Here is a 19,577-nt window from a genome sequence, read left to right as displayed (position 1 = left end):
CTTATTGAAGATTTTCAGGTATTACCCGAGGCATCAATGGCGTATCAACGCTTCTCTACCCACACGAATCTGGCAATAAACTTGGCCAGACGGGCTACTGCCGAAGCTTAAACAATCCACATTTCGGAGGAACTCGAGCTACTGCCTTGACTCAGATATTACAATTTGATTCGGGACATGGTCGGAGTCGGATTTCGGGACAACGTTGCGTGAGGCTAGGATAGAGACGGTAGGGGTACCTAGCTCAGATCTCAACATCCAAGAAACGAGACAATGCATGTATGTATGCGTGTGAAAGTTTAACATGCAAACTGCCCTGTAACCTTGAGCATAATCAGAATGGGCTGCGGAGCCTGCAGGTCTCGCCCGGCCCTTGATGCTAGTCGTTTCCAATCGTGTGGAGTCAGCGCCTAGACTAAACATTTGGACACCTTCCCAACCCGTCCTTGCTTGTAAGGTTATCAAGAGAAGACGAGACAAAATAAAAATTAGCATTTACTTTTATTAGAACGACCCCATGTAACGGTTAGCGGTACCAGGAGCTGTATCTGCGTGCCATACAAATGCTAGTTCTGGAATCAGAAAACTGCCGTGTCCACGCCACACTACTGTAGGTACATACTTCAATCTCACGAGAACAGTTTTTCCTGGCGGCTCCCGCCCGACAACTAGGGCCGCCGACGTCGCTATATTACCACAATTTAACACTAACTATGTGGGTAGAACTGGATACAAGCCCCAGGGGTGGTGGAGTGACGATGCCCGCTAGAGATTAGATGGATTGATAAGATGATCAGATAAAAATTTTTCACAACCTGCTACATCGCAAGTATATCTTCTTACTCCTCTCTTACTCATGTGGCTCCATCGAATCCCGCCCTCTTGATTGGCCTGCGAGGTCCCAATCTGGCATTCTACGGTGCAGCGCAGTGCGGTTTAAGCCGAGCCCACAAGAAACCGAAAAAATGCCTCGACTTGTATCTCTCAAGCACGCCATTTATAATCGTTTCCTCCCAACAAAGCTGTACTTCTCCATTTAAAAGCCCGAGACATGAGGTTCAGATTTGGACAATTGGGCCGAAAGCCGCTCTGCGAACTGCGCCAGGTCTGGAAGCTCCAAAAAGTTGCCAGAAATGGAGAGAAGTGGTGGAGGGGATGTCAATCTCGCATTGCTTCGTTGTCGTCGCAGGTGGTGACCCCAATAATCACGCCGGTTACCCCATACTATAAATTAACGGCCACAGCCTGTCGTTGAAAGTAACATTAGCCTAGATTGTTAAAATGAGTGCCAACAGGCTGTCAAAGACGTCAAAAATACCGGTTCCAGGTTTCGAGCTCTTGAAGGGGATCACGACCCCAGTCACCATGCCACACTGCAGTCTTCCAGCCAACCGAATAATTACGGCAAAATACTCGACGCAAAGTCTTTCCAGGCGGACAACCGGGGGGTTACGGCAGGCTCTGCCCACACACACACACACACACATAGACTATGCTAAGTGTTGAGATAGGCTATTGGATGGGGCGCCAAATGCCCGCAGATCGGTAATGTCGATGGAGGTCTGGCCAAGCGCTGTCATTCAGGGATTTCGCCGAGACTGCCGAATGTGGTAGTCTGCTCGCTTCTATGCCCGCTTTGGTTCCATATACCTCCCTATCTAACACTATATTCTACCTATACTATATGGAAACTACAGTTATGGACTCGATACTAGGCGTGGGCGTTATCGACTCATGAAGTCAGAGTATCCTAATGTATTCCTATGGACTGATGATTACATATACGCGTATACAGATGCTTCTTGTGAGTTTGCGGCAATACAACGACGTGATGACTCGGAATATGGGTCTGTCCGAAGAGTCCCTCCGCACCCATGCTGCCTTTCTATATATAGCTCTGGGGACTGGAGAATGCAACGCTGCAGATGATGTTATACAATCACTTAGGCCGACGCAATATATAGCCAAGCCGCCGACTCCGTCTTATCAATATTCAGATTATTTATCTATCTACCTCAGATGCTCGACGAAGCACTTTTGCGCCGCTGTATGGTAAGCACCGCACAAACGTCGTGTCTTCCACGACCAGGTAACGTGGAATAGCAGGGCATTCGCACACCTTGCTATGCGTAAAATCATTGTCTCATGTTTAACCGCTTCTGATCTCCGCAATTTTGCAAAGCAAAAAGAGAAGGAAATAAAGAACAAGTCATAAAAGCTTGCGGTCCCCACATCATAGATCGATCTTGACAGCAATGGCGTTGTTGGATTGATAGCTCGAGACAAAGAGCCACGCGCGTCGTCTGCCTTGCTCCTCTTTGGGGTCAATGGCCAGCAAAACAGAGGCGCTCGAGGTTCGCACTCTCTGCCCGTCATCCTGGAAGATGACTTTGAGATCCCAGTCTTCCCCCTTTGCAGCACCTTCTCCTTTCTGTCCGCTGGACCTTGGCGAGGCCATCCACACCATGCTGGGATCTAACACATTCTCCTTGCCTTTATTCGAGAACCAATCTATGCCTCTAGTGGGCCCAGATGCAACAACTCCACTTGCATCAAATGTTTTATTTGCATAAGGATCCTTGAAGTATGTCGGGTTGTCGACAGGTAAGCTAAATTCGATGGTTTTGCTGACGCCGATGATCTTCTCGGCATCCTTGCCTTCGCTGATCTTGCCCACATGCATGACACCGCTGGCACAGCCGGTGACGAAGACTTCATCTTCAGTTCGACCGTGCCCGAGTCCGTTCAAATTGTGCAGCTTGTCTAATGCAACTGACGCATGAACTCCTGCGTCGTCATTCTTTACCGGCTTCAAGTCCTTGAGCTGGACATGAATAACACTTGTGTGTGCAATCGCAGGCATAAGGTCCTCCAACATTCGCGGAAATCCGGTCCTGAAATAGTGATCATTGGTTACCAAAAACGACGTTGGAGACATGGCAAATATGTCGTTTGGCGTGGTGAGGAGTGGATGCCATATTGTCCTGATGTGCTTTGCCTTGCCTGATCCAACAACGTGATGGAATAGCTCTATGACTGAATAACACTGCGGAGCATTGGCATCACCATTTTCGCCATAGTGTTTAGGATTGGGCCTATGGTTAACAGCAAAGATGTAAACCGCTTCGCCTTTTGACTTGTTCGGGTCATCAATAACATCAATGCCATGAGTCACGAATGGACCGCTAAAGCCTTCAAGCTCCAGAACCTGTGCCTTTAATGTCTGCGCTGAAATGTTAGAAAAAAAAACCCCCCCGCCTTGGTATATCAAAAGCATTACTTATCACTCTTACCTTTGGGTCAATTATTTGGAGATTCCCTTTGACAAGCTCAGGGTGTGATGGCTCAAAAAAGTGGTCGATCGGAGGGAACCACTTCAGACGGGCCCCTTGGAAACCTTCACACGCAGTGAAGATGAGGCCGGTGGATTCGTGATAATGCAGGTCCTCGCAGTGTGTCGTGCCATCAATAACTACAAAGTCTCCAGGCGCCAGCTCTGTGCTTCCTGCTTGTCGAAAGGCGCCCATTACAACAAGGGCTCGCTGCAGATACGAGTTGTACACATAGCCGAGCAGCACGGCCAGTAGCACGGCGGTGATTGAGGCGCGGGCCGCCATCGTGACGAATACGCAAACAGTAAATCCTCTATAGAAAGAGTAACTGGAAAAATAAAATAAAAAACTGGCGCGACCCGACTTAATAGTACGGCTTTTTCCTATGATTTTAACTGCAGCATTGCGTCACTTCGGCTCTTTTAATGCGGGGGACCGAGGCCCAGTATTGGAGAAGCTTTTGTTATATGTCCATATTGGTCAGATAAGACGACCAACATCACATAGTTTGCACATCTGAGTGGCTTGTTTAAGCCACTAACCTGGAACCAAAGCGGAGATTTTGACAATCCAACAGGCGAGCTGAAAGACCATTTACTGAAAAGAGAAAGAGTTGGAGGAGGGGAAAAAGAGCTGTATAATATCGAGAACGGTGATTGGCTCGTGCACGAATCGGTTGTGCGATCCCTCTAGATGGATTTGAAGCTAGTTGATGCAGCGACTATAGCGTTTCACAACTCCCAATGGCTGACGGAAACTGTAGGATTCACTCAAAAGGGAGCTTGTGAGGTTATGTATTGACTATTTTGTTTTCCTTATTCCTTCTTCTGCGCCTATTTCATGTTCTGCAGCAAGTACTTGAAGCCTGCATATGCCTCCTCTCCGCTGGGCTGGATCTGGTTAGCCGGCAGCACGAAGCCGTATCTGCCAGTGTCTCTCAGCTCAGAGGTAAAGGTGTAATCCGAGCCGATAACATCATTCACATAGTCGACGCTGGAGCCGGTGGCCTGGTAGATGGTCGAGCAGATGGGGCCGTAGGCAAAGGATGTTCCGTGGACGGCCTGGATGGCGGCAACGGCGCCCTTTGCAAGAGACTGCAGCTCGTTGTTGTTGGGAGCGACGGCGCTGCAAGAATATCCATAGGCTGAACTCATGATTTAGTGCTTGTCTCGGCTAACTAGTAGGCCGTTTATTACTTACGGGTCATGAAGAGTTGGGAATAGGAGTGATAGTCGATATATAGCTTGAGGCCCTGGGCAGTCTTGATCTTCTGAATGTATGAAGAGAGAGCCTTGAACTCGACGGTGTCGCCTGCGCTAACGCCCTTGTAATCTTCGGCGCAGGGATCAGTGGATGCGCCTCCAGGAACATCCCACTTGTAATTCCAGTTTCGGTTGATGTCACGACCGACACATGAGCTTCCAGAGTTTGTTTGGCGGTTCTTGCGCCACAGACGGTCGGTGGCCTGGGTATACAGGAATCCTACAATTGTGAATATCAGGATTGCATCGTATGAGATGTGCAAGGAAGCTTACCATCGACGTTCACAACAGGGAAGACGTAAAAGTCATACTTGTTGAGAAAGCTCTTTGTTGTAGCGTCGGTGCTTGTGAGGAGAGTATAAGCAAAGTACTCGACCACCATGGTAGCAATCCATTCTCTGGCATGAACGGTGCCGTGCAGGATAACGGCAGGATTGACGCCAGGCTTGCTTCCAGTTCCCCAGAAGTGAATGCCAGTAATGGGATTGCCGTTCAAAGAAGAGCCAGATGTGACAATCTCCGAAGTGTTGGGAAACTGCGTATGCAGGTCGTTGAGGAATTGAAGGTGGTCTGCATAGGCATGGTATGAGGTGAACCATGTGCTGTTGACAGCGCCAACAGCGTAAGGCTGGAAAGCAGCTTCGTCTGCAATAGAGGCACCGAGATTCTCGTGCATGACAATGGTCTTCAAGCCGAATGTCTCTTTATTGAAAGCTTCCAGCTGGCTGGGCTCGACTACGATATCTGTGAAGGAGCCTGTTTTCTTAGCAGCCTGCCACGTCTGAAGATTCAGCTTATCAATAACGCCATTGATGCGGTCAATATTGTCGTTGTCGACGGCTAGTCGGAAGACCTTGTAGCCATCGTAGGACACCTTCGGGGGGTGGATAACGGCAGCCAATGCCGAAGCAAAGAAAGCCGATAGCAGTGTAAGAGACTTCATGGTGAAGGTCAACGATAACAGCGAGATTGCACTTTGTGTACTGGTAGTACCAAGTGAATGTCTTGGCAGACGCGGACGATAGGCAGGTGTTTCTCAGGTGAGTACGTTCGCATCTCACAATATATAGTCAACCCTTTTGCATCATTCAAGCTGACTATAATTCTTGTTGTTGGAATCAAAGCTCGTATGAACTGAATGCGGCTTTTGACCACGATTAGAAGGTAGTAGCCGGGGCAGGAAAGTACACCGACAGCAAGTTCCGCCAATGGCCCAGCCAAATAAACGAGGGCAGTGCAACGCTATAGCGCGACGAACAGCAAACAAGTACGAGCGAAAACAATCTTATTGCCTTTACAGCTTGGGATTGAGGATGATCAAATGCTCTAACTTGCTCGCTGATTGGATCATGACTAGACCGCCCGCATTATGCAGATCCTCCCAAGGGCCTCCCCGCTCACGGCTTTCGATCCCAGCAATGCTTCTGGGCCTTGAGCTAAGTGAATCTGCTCGATGGAACTGCCGAAGAAGGCTGGTTTCCCGTGAGCGAGGCAGATTGGGGTTCAATCTTGCAGTAACTGCACTGCACTTTGGTCGACCTGCCGGAACGAGACGCGCAGATTCGCTCCACGCGATGGGACTTTTGGCAGACAATGGTCGATCGCGAATGGTGGGATACGAGGCCACTAAGAGCTGGGACGGATATGACAAAGAGCTCGATCTCAGAAAAACGAGCGACAGGCTTTACGTGTCTCTGGTAGTAGCTCGTTGCTTCTGCTTTTCTAATATTTCGCTCTCCCCCTACCTTTCCCTCCTTTTGGAGCTACAGTGATAGCGTGACATGCCTAGCTTCCGTGTCTTATCTTTGGGCTTCAAATGCCATCACGAAGTATCTATAGCGTATTTCATGCAAGCCGCCCTTCAAAAGTGCCCTATGATTCGGGTTCTAGGCACTTTGCCTCCGCTCAAGGTGGTACCGAATGTAACGGTATGCCAAGCACCGCCAACCAGGCCTTGATACTTGTATATTGGGGCGCTCTAAAGTTCCTTTTAAGCATGTTCGAGCTAATCGAGCACTGGGGTCTTGCGGCAGCTATTCCGCTCGGCACAAATGCCAAATGCGTGTAGGCGGCTCCTTCGTACATGTAGTTTTAGAGTCGGAATTAGCACTATGGCGCCACACTCAAATTGTGCTACCGTAGCTAGGTCGTGATGTTGACGGCACAGTGCCAGTTGTATACGCAATGAGGCAGAGAGCTATGTGCTTTCCTCTAAGTCAGCTTTGTGGGCAGGTTGGTAAAAAAAAAAAAATCCGGAATTCGACGTATTTAAAGCGTTATGTATACGTGAGCCGCGATTGCTACTGGTAACCAGCTAGTAATGCTCAAGCTACCTTATAGGCTATAGGCAGGTAAAAGGAACATGAAGTCTAAAATTTGACAAAGGCGGTAGTAGCACCTTCGACATCTCCTATAAAGAATGGTTCAGCATAAATAGTTCATCTGGATTGATGACAGGCTAATGGCATTTCGTTCTTTAATTTCGACATCAATCAGAGACTTGCACGAATAGATGTTCGTTGCAAATGTTATAGTATTTCAAAGAAAATGCAAAATTCGGGAAGTTGTTGAACGAGTTGCTGACATTCGACGAGACCTCACACAGTGCATGCGTGGAAACAGAAGATGATAGCAAGGGTACATATGTAGAAACGCTCTGTAGCGATAAGAATATATAAATCGCTATTTCTTTTTTCTGCTGCCGCTTGCTGGGGTAATATCGCCAGTGAAGCGCCTATCGTCAAGCTTTGCCTTGGCGATTGATTAGCGAGCTTCCGATCTGGCTTGGTATCTGGCTTGGTATCTTGGCTTCTTGGCTTAACGATCGAATAGATTACAGGGGAAAGAAAGAAGAGCCTCATTGTGGGGAAAGACCTCTCCTCTTGTAGTATATGTAATTGCAGAACGCTAGCTGGTTGTTGATTCCTTAACCATCAACTCGAACAAGTTAAGACATATGGTTGGGGTCCTCGTGAGCATTGATGGCGCCGGCGATAGCAGCGCTTTCCACAGGTCATTTTTGTGCTCTTTTTTCACATCCGCAACCAATTGTAGCGAAAAAACTCGACATGGGGGGGGTTTTTTTTTTCGAATTGATATTCTCTTTCGAGCGACACGCCAAAGCGATTGAAATGACGGCTGCTCCTTTATTGCGTGTTACGATGGGGAGGAAAGCTCAGAAGTCTAAGTGGAGGCTGCTGTGGGAATTAGACCATAGTGTCAGTGGCAGTGCTACACACAAAACGCTCGTAAACTTCGTAAAAAGGTTGAAAGGCCAGGAGTTAGGGCACGGAGAAAGAAAAAGTATGAGACAACGCTGTCGAGCGAGATCTAAATGGCAGTTGAGGGCGCTTTCAGCTGACATGCAGTGAAACACAGAGCCGCCAACAAAGAATAGCGTAAGAATATTTTATTACTGTCGCGGTTAGCTTTTCAGAACGTCTCACAACGCGCTGCAATGCATGGAATAAGCTTTTAACTTTCATTAGCGACAACCACTAATTGCTGCTTATTTCACCCAGCATAGCTCATAATATGTAGATCAATTAATTACCGGCATCAATACATGTGCTACTTCGGCTGAAGCATCTGTATTGCCACTCATGATAATGTTCAATCATTAGAAAGGATAGTACGCATTCGTTATTCATATTCGACGTGAACGTGTTCTAGATCCAAATATTGATACGACATGCCAAGTAAACAAGAGCCGCTATAGCCGGCGGCGTTAATGCCCAGTGACTTTTACGAGCGTATTGGCCCTCCCTACTACGCCGTAATGAGGGTAAGATAATCTTAGCTGAGGTGGCGGGCGTCTATTCCCCTGAACGGGGGCAATATTCCGTCAAGGCCCGCACGCAAAGCAGCCCAAAAAATCTGGCAGCATGAGACTAGCTGTGACTAGGCCATTTATTAGCAACAGACTTGTTTTTCCCCCTCTGCCGGTTGTTTATGAGAAACCTTTCGGGTTGAATCAGTTGAGCTTATTGTGACATCTCGATACACAGAGCAGCCCTATGGGCATCATAACTTTATTTTATTTCCGAGCGCCGGTGTTCCGGACGAGAAGCTCACTGTAGTCTTTGAAACGCCAAGGAGTAGACCATCTCGTATCTAATACGTGTACTAGCGCGGAATATGACGATGGTCAAGAAATACTAAACATTAGAGCCGTGGTAGTGTTGCCCCTTTCAGCATCATATACGCCTACCAAGGCGAACGAACAACACTTGGCGCATCAGATGATGCTCTGAATTGACAGCCCATCTACGTCAACGACAGATGCTCGAGAGTTGGCTGCGTATTCTCACAAGGGCTCAGCAGCCCAAGAAGCCATTGAGCATGGATATCCCGCCGGCTAGCGCTTACCACTTCATCCTCCAGCAATCGTTTTGTATGAACCGCCCCGTCTGCAATGCTATTAATGCCCGCGTTTCGTGGAGACGCTTTAGGCTATAATATGGAGTTGAATCATCGTAGGCAGAATCCCTGCGAGGTGCCTTTCATATTAGTAGTAGAGCCTGGCTAGTTTTAGAACTCCGACAAAACACTCCTTTCATGTCATCTTGTTGTTTTCCGACGATTAAAGCATTTTCGCCTTCGCTCGGCATACGTAGCAAAGAATGCCCTAATGACTAAATCATCTCCTTCGTTATCGCGATTCATAGTCGATTTTCGGGTCGTCAACTTTGTGCTCGGCTTAGTTTGGCTCATTACTTTCCGATACCTTCAGCAGACTACCTACTACGACCCGTCCTCATTCTTCTTCCGCTGGGATGCCGCGTATCAGCCACTTTACTCTGCGGTAAGAGAGCAGGAAGCCGATACGTTCCTCGCCTCAAGCCAGTCGCACAAGAGTAGACTACTAAAAGGGCCGGAGAAGAGTACTGTTCATGCCGCGCCTTACTGTATCGGCATCCCAACTCTGCAAAGAGAGCGCGCGCAATTTTTCGCGAAGACAGCAGCGTCCCTCGTCGATACCCTGACAGCCGAAGAACGAGATTCATTATACATTGTTGTTCTCTTGTCCGACAACGATGCGACGGCGAACTCAGCATTTGGACAACACTGGCTTCACGCAATCGCCGACACCGTTGTGGTTCATGAGGATACGCCCAAGGACCTAGTTGCGGAAAATGGCTACCAGACGATACCGCGGCATCACGAATTTGCCGCTAGAGACGAACGAGTACGACGCGACTACTCTGTACTTTCTGAAATGTGTCGCCAAAACGACGCCGAATACTTTATCCTAGTCGAAGATGACGTTATTGCCGCGAGAGACTGGTTCCAGCGACTCCAAGACGCAACACCGCAAGTAAACGAGCGCGCGGTCGCCAAACATCGAGACTGGTTGTACCTTCGGCTGTTCTACACCGAAACTTATATGGGTTGGAACTCGGAGGAATGGCCTATATACATACGCAACATTTTCTTGTTGTACGCGGCCGTTTTGGGAGCCATGCTTGCCATTCGACAAGTCTTCCACATGGCGCAACCCTCTGCCAAAGAGCGAACCTCCAAAATCTCGAAACTGCTGATGGCGAATATACTTGTCGTATGGATGCCCTTGTTTATTGGGCTAGGTTTCATGGCTGGTCGCTTAACAGTCAGCCCACTCCCGTTCGGCGTTCAAGAGATGCCGCGGTACGGCTGCTGTAGCCAGAGCTTAGTGATACCAAGCCGGCATCTCACCACGCTTGAAGAGAAGCTAAAACAGGCCCCCTATGATCTGCCTGCCGATTCTACAATCGAGAGGTTAGCTGATAGCCTTGAGCTTGACAAATGGGCGCTTGTGCCAAGTGCCTTTCAGCATATTGGGGCAAGGGGGTCGTCAGCTACAGGAGGCGCCCTCAAGTCGACGTGGAATTTCAGTTTCGAGAGGCTCTATTCAGCATAAATGTCATCCATATATGCGTGGCTTTTGATTTGTATAAACATGTTGATAATTTTCAGGATAGAAGGCAAGCGCGGTTTTTCGTTTTATTTGATGTAATTGGAAGCCTAGTTTTCGAGACTTGGGCAGAGACAAATGCACATACCTCGTTCATCCCATTACTATGTATGGGGAACAAATTGAGAATACTCAATATCAACAAGCATTATATTATTAAGACTCTGGCGTGGCAGCCTTAGCATGGTAAATGCCGTTTTGTATGTACGTGAAATGGTGTTCTCGAAACTTTGTCTGTTCTTGGGATCCCATGAGCACCCAGCATCTCGGAACCACTATCGTTGTCTTCGACACCCTCGTCGATAAAGCATCGCTCATCACTTGTTCTCTCCATTATCGTTTCGGATCCGGCAGTGGATACAGCTGGGCGGCCGTGTGCGCCTCCACGCCACAAAGCAGAGCTGGATGCCTGTCTAGGCAGGCTGGATAGCGGATAGGTTCCTTTTGCCGGCACTCTATCGTCTTCATAATGAGAGTTCCTCGATATGGAGCCGAAGATGTGAGGGAATGTCCGAGCTAGCGGCTGCCGGAGAGCTGGAAGACAGGCTCCGATAATGCCAGAGTTCGCCTCAATCAATGTCCATATTCCGCGATCGATAAAGTTCCACGTGGTATCGGCTTTGTTGGCGAGCGAGTTCTTCACAGATGCTGCCCTGAGGATGGACGTGACAGTAACACTAATATGGAGTCAGCATTCCACAGTTAGTATTTAGTCTAGACGGGCGAGAAAAGGTTCACACTTACAATCCGCCCATCAAGAAGATGGCGCAAATCATCAACTTGTTGCGCGTGCTCAACTGAAGCGCCACGATGGGCACAATGGGAAGCGCCAAAACCATCACATCCGTCAAAATATTGATAACAGCATATGCGATCCAGAAGATATCCGTGTTGATGCATGTTGCATCCAGCTTCCTATTCCACGCACCCGCAACAGGTACACATTGGAAAATCGTTGATGCCACAGCTCCAATGCTCCAAGCGATAATGATTCCCATGACGGTGTAGGCGGCGATCTGGAACTTTTGGGTCACAAATATGCGCAAGTAGAGCAAGATGGTGGCCACTTTATTGAGGCAAATGGTTACTTTGTAAGGCGTTTGTGCGATGAAGAACCACCTGAGCGCCGTCTCGAGCTCGATGGCGGTGAGGTCAGCTTTATGCATGCCGTATCCATTTCCAATGGCAACTTGAACAGCAGCGGAAAGAACAACTGAAAACAGCTGCATTGGGTGAAACAGTTTATAGAAAAGTCAGAAAATGTCTGTTATTGTTGAGATTTGATATGGCGGGGGTGGAAGGGAGCTTACCAGTGAAATGATAATCACAATATCATCAACACCAAAGTTGTAGAGATAGACTCGGCCTACACATCTGGCGATAACAACCACACCAGCAAAGATAATCATCACCATGGACGCAATGTACAGCTTCCAGCCATGGTTGTCTACTCCGTCGGTAGGGAAGCCCATGCCCTTTGGCCCCATCATGGATTGCTTTGTAACCTTGGCTATAGCTTGATAGCAAGATACATGGCTGGCACCACGATTTTGGCATCCAGATGCCTACTCTGGTAGAAGTCGAATTCCTGAGACTCTGTTCATAAGCATTGATCCAAAAGACCCAACAATAAAGGTCGCTCCTCTGAAGATGAACGCTGGGGGACCCTCAGATGCCTTGAAAAGGAGAGCACTCAGCCCACCACGATAAGCAAGCTCCTGGTATCGATAATTTACTGTTGCCGATCAGATACGAATTGCTACCCCCTTGAGTACTTGTATAGATGTGAGCGCCGGATGCCACCAGTGTCTATAGAGAAAATCCATCTGCAGAAGAGCAGCAAAAGATATTTTGAGTAACGCAAGCATCTGGTGCAGCCGGAAAGATCTTGTCAATGCCAACATCTTTGACGCACGCTATGCTATTTAATTGGCAGATCAGCCCGTGATGGCGTGTGCTTTGCTCACAAGGTGAGCCTGCAGCGTCGGGCCACCGGTGGGAACAATAGAAGGTCTGGGTTGCCCGTATAACAACGGGTGGAGCATGTCACATAACTCAGCGAAATGAGACAGCCTCCTGTGCTATTTATAATGAGGAGGTAGTAGCTCAATAAAAGTGCGAGTACTCGAAGGAAATGTCAAAACTGTAGAGCTTGATAGAGTATATCCCTTTCCTCGCATGCGCCAGGTTCAGTCGTTTTCTGCGAATGGTTGATACTAGTGAAAAGAGAGAGATATATGCAGCCCAAAACATAACCCATTTTGTAGATCTTTCTCGTTGCGAGACCAGTTGCTCTTCTATTTCGCATACCGGCAGCATATACCGACGTTTTCACCGCCGCTTTATTGACAATGTAGATGAACCGTATACAATTCCATGATGATGTTTGTATGGCTATTGCTTGAAGCTCTTCGACCATTAAGCACGAGGACTATCCCCTGTGATGAGAAAATCGTCTTACGTTAGACCAATCTGGGGCAGATTCGGCTCCTTCGTCAGTGCCTCTCAGGGGTTCTTTTGTCTGCAAAGAAACGTGCTCGCGAAAACGGCTTCTACCCACTGCAAAATGGTTACCAGGGCACGCACCGCTCGGGGAGCTGAGCCGGACTCCATTGTCTCCACTCAATAATTGAAGAGAGGACCAACTGTGCACTGGTTAGGAAGGCGTGTTGGTTCAATCAAGAGGTAAATAATCACAGACCCCATAGTGCAAGTGAGTCGATGAAAGAGGATGGGATGATTCCTCGATGTCGCCCAGCACAAACAGCACAGCTCTTCATGCTTAGCGATAGACTAACTTCCTGTGTGTTGTTTTTCAATGCACGAATCATGTCTAACAGATGAGCTGAGTTAATCGTCAACTCTAATCCTTTTGACAGCAGCTCTAAGGGACTAGACTGCCGAGACATAGGCGCCAAAAGAACTGAATAGTGCGCTAATTGATCCTTGCACTGATGGCTACTCTCCATTGTTTGTGATTGAATCAAAGCCCACCCCAAAGCTATCACATAACTTTTGTAAACTGCGGCTAGTATTCTTAGCTATGTTCTGTATAGGCAATCAGAAGTAAAATCTCGCAAGGAGCACGCGATGTCTTGTCTTGAACGTACGGCATTCCCAACTCTTAGATCCAAATGGCTACGTGCAACTTTTATCAGCCCTTGCCTATGACAAACGCTCATACAGGGTCGGCCGAAACAAGTGTCCGTTTTTTAATTACACTAAATCTTCTTTAAGCATAGACCACTTCCGCCTCATGTGGCTTATACTGTTTTCTTACTGTGAGCTTTAGGTACCTGTCAGTTTGTCATAATGTGGGTTACGTAGGTATGCAGGAACCATCTCTGCCCCCACTACCCCTCCCTTCAACATACAGCCTGTTGTACTCTTGCTGCTGTTGCAGTCGTTTCTTAATCCTTCAAACCATAGCTAAGAAAGGCTCATTGCGAAGTAAATTAATGGCACGGCAGTTAACCAGCATCAAACATAGGTATATTCAGGCCTTACTTCTAACCGAGAAATCGACTCGTAAAACAGCCAGAAAGGCCGAATGCAGCGAGCGCACTATTCGCCGAATCCGCTCAAATGTACGTCGATTCGGAGCCACCCAACCGCCGCCAAATAAAACCGGTCGCCATTCAAGCATCACAGCATGTATGCGAGATGCATTATGCAATAAGCTAAAAAAAGAATCATGGATGTACCGCGAAGAGATAGTGTCATATCTTTGAGATGAATTTAATGTGGAGGTATCGCCTAGCAGCGTCACCCAAGCCTTGCAATCGATTAAATGGTCCAAAAAGGTATTACGTTGTGTCGCGAAGCAAAGGAATTCAGTGCTGCGGCACCTATACCACTACAAGCTTTCAAAGTATAAATCATATCATTTAATCTTCATCGATGAGTCTGGGTGTAACTCTTTAACAGCGCAGCGGCGGAAAGGATGGGCTCCTATAGGAACTACGCCAGTAACTGTCGCAGAGTTCAAACGCAATGCTAGGCATCAGTTTACCTCAGCTTATGCCTAGGATAGAATTGAACTGTCTCATGTTTTTCGGGGCTCGACTAATTATGTCATATGTAAAGATTTTATCAGGCAACTGCTTCGCCACTGTGGAACATTTCCGCAACCCAAGTCCGTTCTCGTGATGGATAATGCAAGCTTTCGTAGAGAATGGAAACTAAGGGAGCTTTGTTCAGCTGCTGGAGTTGAGCTTCTCTTACTCTCACCGTATTCACCTGACTTAAACCCTATAGAAGAACACTTTGGGGAGGTGAAATGCTTTATGAGGAAAGAATGGTACTCTCGCGATACCAAAGGGCTGCCATTTGGTCGCTTCCTTAAGTGGTGTATAAGCCAGGTGGGTGCAAAGCGTGAGAGCGCCGAAGGTCATTTCCGTCATTCTGGCATTACAATAGAGTATCCGTAGGGGAGTTGTATATTTAGGGAGTTGTTTGCCATTGAGAGCTCGAAGAAGGACCACGTAAATGAATTAGTTTATATAAAGTAAAGCCAATAATAATACGAGCTTATCTCTTTCTACCGTCACTACACTGCCTTTGGCTGCACTGACGCAATAGTATAAAAATTGTTACCTAACTTGTTGCACAATCGACGGATGTGGATGGACATGTATTAATACAACGTAACAGAGAGAAAATTTTATACGTACACTTAATATGAATTTAGGGGTCTGCGGGGTTTGCGGGGTTTGCGGGGTTTGCGGTATTATATAATGTTTGTGGTGTTTGCACTATTTGCGGTAGTTTGCAGTATTTGCGGTATTTGCAGCACGTTCCGGTATTTGCGGGAATTGAGATTGCTTCACTAATAGCTTACTGACTATCCAAGGTCGACTCTGATAATAATATGAAGTTACTTACTCGAATATACCTATGTTCTGGAACAGGGCTGGGTTAGGGCCATTGGTATAAGTTATCACTTTTATGGCCGTTAGCTCTAAATAAGATCGGGTTTATTCTATGTATAACCTCATCTATCCGAATCAAGAGCAAATATTATGTTACTGTCTTCATTTAAGCAGAATCTAGGCTTGTAAAAAACTATGATTCATAATAACTTTTGATGTGGAACCATGCTGCGAGATATTCATGAATGGGTTTAGTAGTTTCACGGCCTGTCCGGAAGTAGCATACGCGAAGGCCCTGTATAACACTTTAGTAACTTATACTCGGAAGCTGATAAATCAAGTAAGAGTAAGGAGAGTTTACTAATTATATTTGTAATAATGTAGTAACCATCTATTAAATCAAAAACTAGTATATATAGGTCTTGTATACTGCGTCTCTAATATTCAGGATTACACCAAAATCCTTTTACCGATCAATTGTTTGATTCTACAAACTCTCCCCTATTCAGCAATTCAAGCTTATAGCTGAGCCAATATGTCCAGCAACACAGTCTATTTGATTACAGGCACCAATAGGGGTAACAATAAGTGTAAAGCCAGGATAATTTAGCAACCTACTGACCAGTCCTTTTTACAGGCATTGGGAAGCATATTATTGCTTCTCTAGTTAAGCGCCCCTGCACAACAGTTATCGCCACTGTTCGTGACCCTAAGTTCGTCTTTACGGGTATCACTCCGCACGCAACCAGCAAGCTCGTTACCTTCGCCCTTGATGATGAAGTCTTGGAGATCAACTATGCTAGTCTGCCCTCTCGTGTGCTTGAGATAGTGGATCATCTGGACATCGTAATCGCAAATGCTGGCTACTCTAGTGGCTTCAAATTTATCAAGGAGACGACGGCTGATGAGATCGCCACTGACTTCCAAGTTAACACTATCGGTGTTGTGAAATTGTTCTTTGCCACCAGGGAACTGCTAACCAAGAGCAAAGCGGGTGATGCGGGTAAAAAGTTTGTTATTGCCAGCAGCAACCTTGCCAGCATTGCAGACCGTCCGAATATTCCTAGTGCATCATACAGCATTAGCAAGACGGCGGTTAACCAGTTCGCAAAGATGGCTAGTATCGAGTTCAAACATGAAGGCCTGAAGGTTGGTCTTCTTCATCCTGGGTAAGTAACGCCACAAAATCCCGTATTGCGACTCTTGCCAAGTCATTTGAGATATCCATTATACCACCTTAACACTTATGCATGCTAATTGTATGTACTATTCCAGTTGGGTCAAAACGTCTATGGGTCAGGCACTTGCGGATGTACTTAATCAGAAGGAGCCGCCATTAACAATTGAGGAGAGTGCTCAGAGAGTTATCAAAATTGTGAGTTCCAAATACACTTCTACATTAAACTCTACCTAATATCTATGCTACTCTAGACTGATGAGCTGAATATCGAAACATCTGGTACCTTCTTCAATAGTGATGGCTCGGTCATTGCATGGTAAAGGCGTGCGATCAATCGCGAATAACTAGCTTAATTGTGGAATATACTCGAACGGGGTTTTGTCAAAGAATGTAGTAGATATGTACCGCAGAGCAGTACCATGTTAAAAATACTTTCCGCTAATAGCGACATGGAGTAGATATTCTAGAGCAATGTTATGCGAAAGCACGCTAGTAATTACATACTATGCCTACACAAATTGCACCGGCGAAATTACTATAACATCTTGTACTAAGGATTAATATTACAAGGAAATATAGCAAATAAGCTATGAGGAAGGTCGTCCAGTATTTCTATTACATATACAATTCTAATAAGCATTTAAGCTGTTATCGGTCCCGCCGATGAGCTTATTTACTTCTATTCTTCCAACTCTTTGCATTGGTCCACCATGCTTACCCACTGATGTGCTATGCCTCGCGGTATCTTATATAAAACGAAAAATTTCATCTCTTCTTCCTGCGCCTCAAACAGCCTATTAAGAGGAAGACGTGCTTCGAATGTAAGCCCAGCAATAGCATGGAACTCTTTCTTCCAATCCGGATCATCTACCTGTTTGTAGTGCCAATCGCGGTAGCGCTCAATGGCTTTGTCTCTGCGACCGGCAAAAGCCTCTTTGGAGGTGGCGCCGTCTCAGCCCCAGGCATTACATTAGTGATATTAATCTGGGGTCCTTCGACCTGTTTCTTCTTGCTTGGTGGGTTCAATATTTCGTTCTGGTAATGTTTAGGAACGTCGCTATGCTCCTTGATTTTCCCACCTCTCTCAGCATACTGGACTAATTTTGTCAAAATAATTGTCGGCACAGCATGGCGTATGCCAGTGGCTGGTTTGCGCCAGCAGTATGGCCCGATGTCGCATCCTGCTCCCGGGCATTCCAATAGATCATATACTTGTTCCCAGAGCGGAATTTCATCCGTGGCATCTTGATCATTATGGATAGCGGCTCGCTCATTTAGCTGAGCGTTTGTAGCGCTCCGGCCTCGGCGGTCAGTCCTCGCCAGTATCAATCGGCTATTTTCCTTGAAAATAAACGTAAGACGAATGGTCAGCTTCCTTCCACCATCGACTAGGCTCGACCAGCTATCAATCTGTTGATTCACTCCGCTCCAATCAATATTAAGTCCTGGAGACCGCATGGTTATGTCTTCGACTCCCCTTGCATTTATAGAAACGATAATTTGAGTCTCGTCCGGCTCGTGGGTATCAGTCAACTTCTTATCTTTGACAATCGCTTCGATTTCGGACCTAAAACTGGTCTCCCAGAAAACGCTTAAGTAGCGGTTGACATTCTATACTGTGTCTACAGTAAGCTTCTCGCGTCTCATCTACTTTTTACAAAGCATCCATATGATAGTGTATGGCCAACACTCGATTGGAGAGGCTTCATCTAGCACCTGGCTCTGGTCTTGGCTGTCAATATTTGCGTGCCCTCGTCGGCCTCGTCCTCGCTGGCTTGGGGGTGGCGAACCACTAGAGCCATATAGAGGAACAGGAGTTGAGTAGTCAGGTCCATTGTCATACAGCCATTGGCTGTCATCAACTGTCTCACTGCCCATGGTGGCGGCGTACAGTTTTGACTCAGTTGAAGAGGACGGACGTGGACGACATGAGGGCAATGCAGTGCCTGTACCAGAAACCAGAGCATCCGGCACCGCACCGACAGCACTTCGTACGCTCAGGCCTGCTGAGATTCCTGCATTTCCATGCGCTTCCATGGTCGCAAAATGGTGGGGCGAAGCGTATTAACTGACCTGAGCACATTATAGACACGGGGCCATAACCTATTGCCAATTAATAGGTTTTGGACGGTAGTAAGCATTTGCAAGCCTCGAGAAGGCGGTGTATCTAAGATGAATTAAATGAAGAGGAGTCTGCATGATCCTATATCGCTGTCTAAGAATAATCCCTAGCATTATGCAAAACCTGTCTAGGTGTTGATATTTGAAGGATGGTTATAAAGTAGATCTGAAATGGCTGTTAGCTGGGGATCAATAGCTCCGCTTTTCCTTAGCGCTACATTATCTGAGTGTTTGAAATAAACATCAGCACTGTACTAGCCACACCTAATCCAAATTGGCTCTCTTTAGCAAATATATTATAAGCAAGAAAGCGGACACTCATTTCGGCCTTGCCTGTACTCTCTCAGCAACGGGAGGAACAAACATTACTGCTTTGACAAACTTTTACGTTGTATCGGTGACTCTGGCTATTGACAGGGATGGCTTTCGAAGCCGCGGATACCGGCTCAGTTCGTCCGTGGAAGAGCGGTGATCGGCATGCTGCAAGAAACAAACTCCCTCAAAACAACTGGACGCTTTAGTAGCAACCAGCATACAAGGACATTAGCACCTGCATACAAACGGGCCATGGTTGCTTGGCGATACTTACTTTTGCTGATGTCAGGTTTACTGATCTGCCACGCAAAGTACTTAACGCAAAGCGAGCTCTAATTGTATTTAACCGCCATGCTTGGCAGACTTTTCTAGATTGCTCCGAGAGGCTAATGCTGGGGCCTCCACGATTGACTGAGACATTAGTTCGCAATGTTTGTACCAGTAGAAGCAGTTGGCGGCATGCTTACTGCATCGGGCTATAGCTGCGATCCTTCCAGCCTGGTCAAGGGCAATCAATATGGAGTTTAGCAAACGACGGGTGCT

The 19,577-nt window shown here is 46.9% G+C and overlaps 5 protein-coding genes across 5 annotated transcripts; 2 read left to right on the top strand and 3 right to left on the bottom strand.

The window, feature by feature from the left end:
* Window positions 1-2,233: 2,233 nt before the first annotated feature.
* Window positions 2,234-3,617, bottom strand: TGAM01_v200763 (serum paraoxonase/arylesterase; the record flags this gene model as incomplete). The annotated part of the gene is made up of 2 exons (XM_018802078.1): window positions 2,234-3,223; window positions 3,294-3,617. The coding sequence occupies 2 exons, from the start codon at window positions 3,615-3,617 to the stop codon at window positions 2,234-2,236; spliced, it is 1,314 nt and encodes a 437-aa protein (XP_018664903.1).
* Window positions 3,618-9,224: 5,607 nt separating this feature from the next.
* TGAM01_v200762 (hypothetical protein) lies at window positions 9,225-10,493 on the top strand (the record flags this gene model as incomplete). Its single annotated transcript, XM_018802076.1, has 1 exon — window positions 9,225-10,493. The coding sequence occupies one exon, from the start codon at window positions 9,225-9,227 to the stop codon at window positions 10,491-10,493; it is 1,269 nt and encodes a 422-aa protein (XP_018664901.1).
* Window positions 10,494-10,725: 232 nt separating this feature from the next.
* On the bottom strand, window positions 10,726-12,037 carry TGAM01_v200761 (integral membrane protein; the record flags this gene model as incomplete). Its single annotated transcript, XM_018802075.2, has 3 exons — window positions 10,726-11,224; window positions 11,292-11,770; window positions 11,858-12,037. 3 exons carry the CDS (start codon window positions 12,035-12,037, stop codon window positions 10,726-10,728), a joined length of 1,158 nt encoding a protein of 385 aa, XP_018664900.2.
* A 3,916-nt stretch (window positions 12,038-15,953) lies between these two features.
* Window positions 15,954-16,918, top strand: TGAM01_v200760 (aflatoxin biosynthesis ketoreductase nor-1; the record flags this gene model as incomplete). The annotated part of the gene is made up of 4 exons (XM_024548620.1): window positions 15,954-15,996; window positions 16,056-16,587; window positions 16,694-16,793; window positions 16,850-16,918. The coding sequence occupies 4 exons, from the start codon at window positions 15,954-15,956 to the stop codon at window positions 16,916-16,918; spliced, it is 744 nt and encodes a 247-aa protein (XP_024406631.1).
* Window positions 16,919-17,465: 547 nt separating this feature from the next.
* Window positions 17,466-18,635, bottom strand: TGAM01_v200759 (hypothetical protein; the record flags this gene model as incomplete). The annotated part of the gene is made up of 2 exons (XM_018802073.1): window positions 17,466-18,209; window positions 18,315-18,635. The coding sequence occupies 2 exons, from the start codon at window positions 18,633-18,635 to the stop codon at window positions 17,466-17,468; spliced, it is 1,065 nt and encodes a 354-aa protein (XP_018664898.1).
* Window positions 18,636-19,577: the final 942 nt, after the last annotated feature.

Source organism: Trichoderma gamsii (genome assembly GCF_001481775.2).
Source record: "Trichoderma gamsii strain T6085 chromosome Unknown Scaffold_2.2, whole genome shotgun sequence".
In the NCBI taxonomy this organism is placed as follows: domain Eukaryota; kingdom Fungi; phylum Ascomycota; class Sordariomycetes; order Hypocreales; family Hypocreaceae; genus Trichoderma; species Trichoderma gamsii.
Note: the sequence above shows the minus strand (reverse complement) of the source record. Positions and strands in the feature narration are given on the sequence as shown.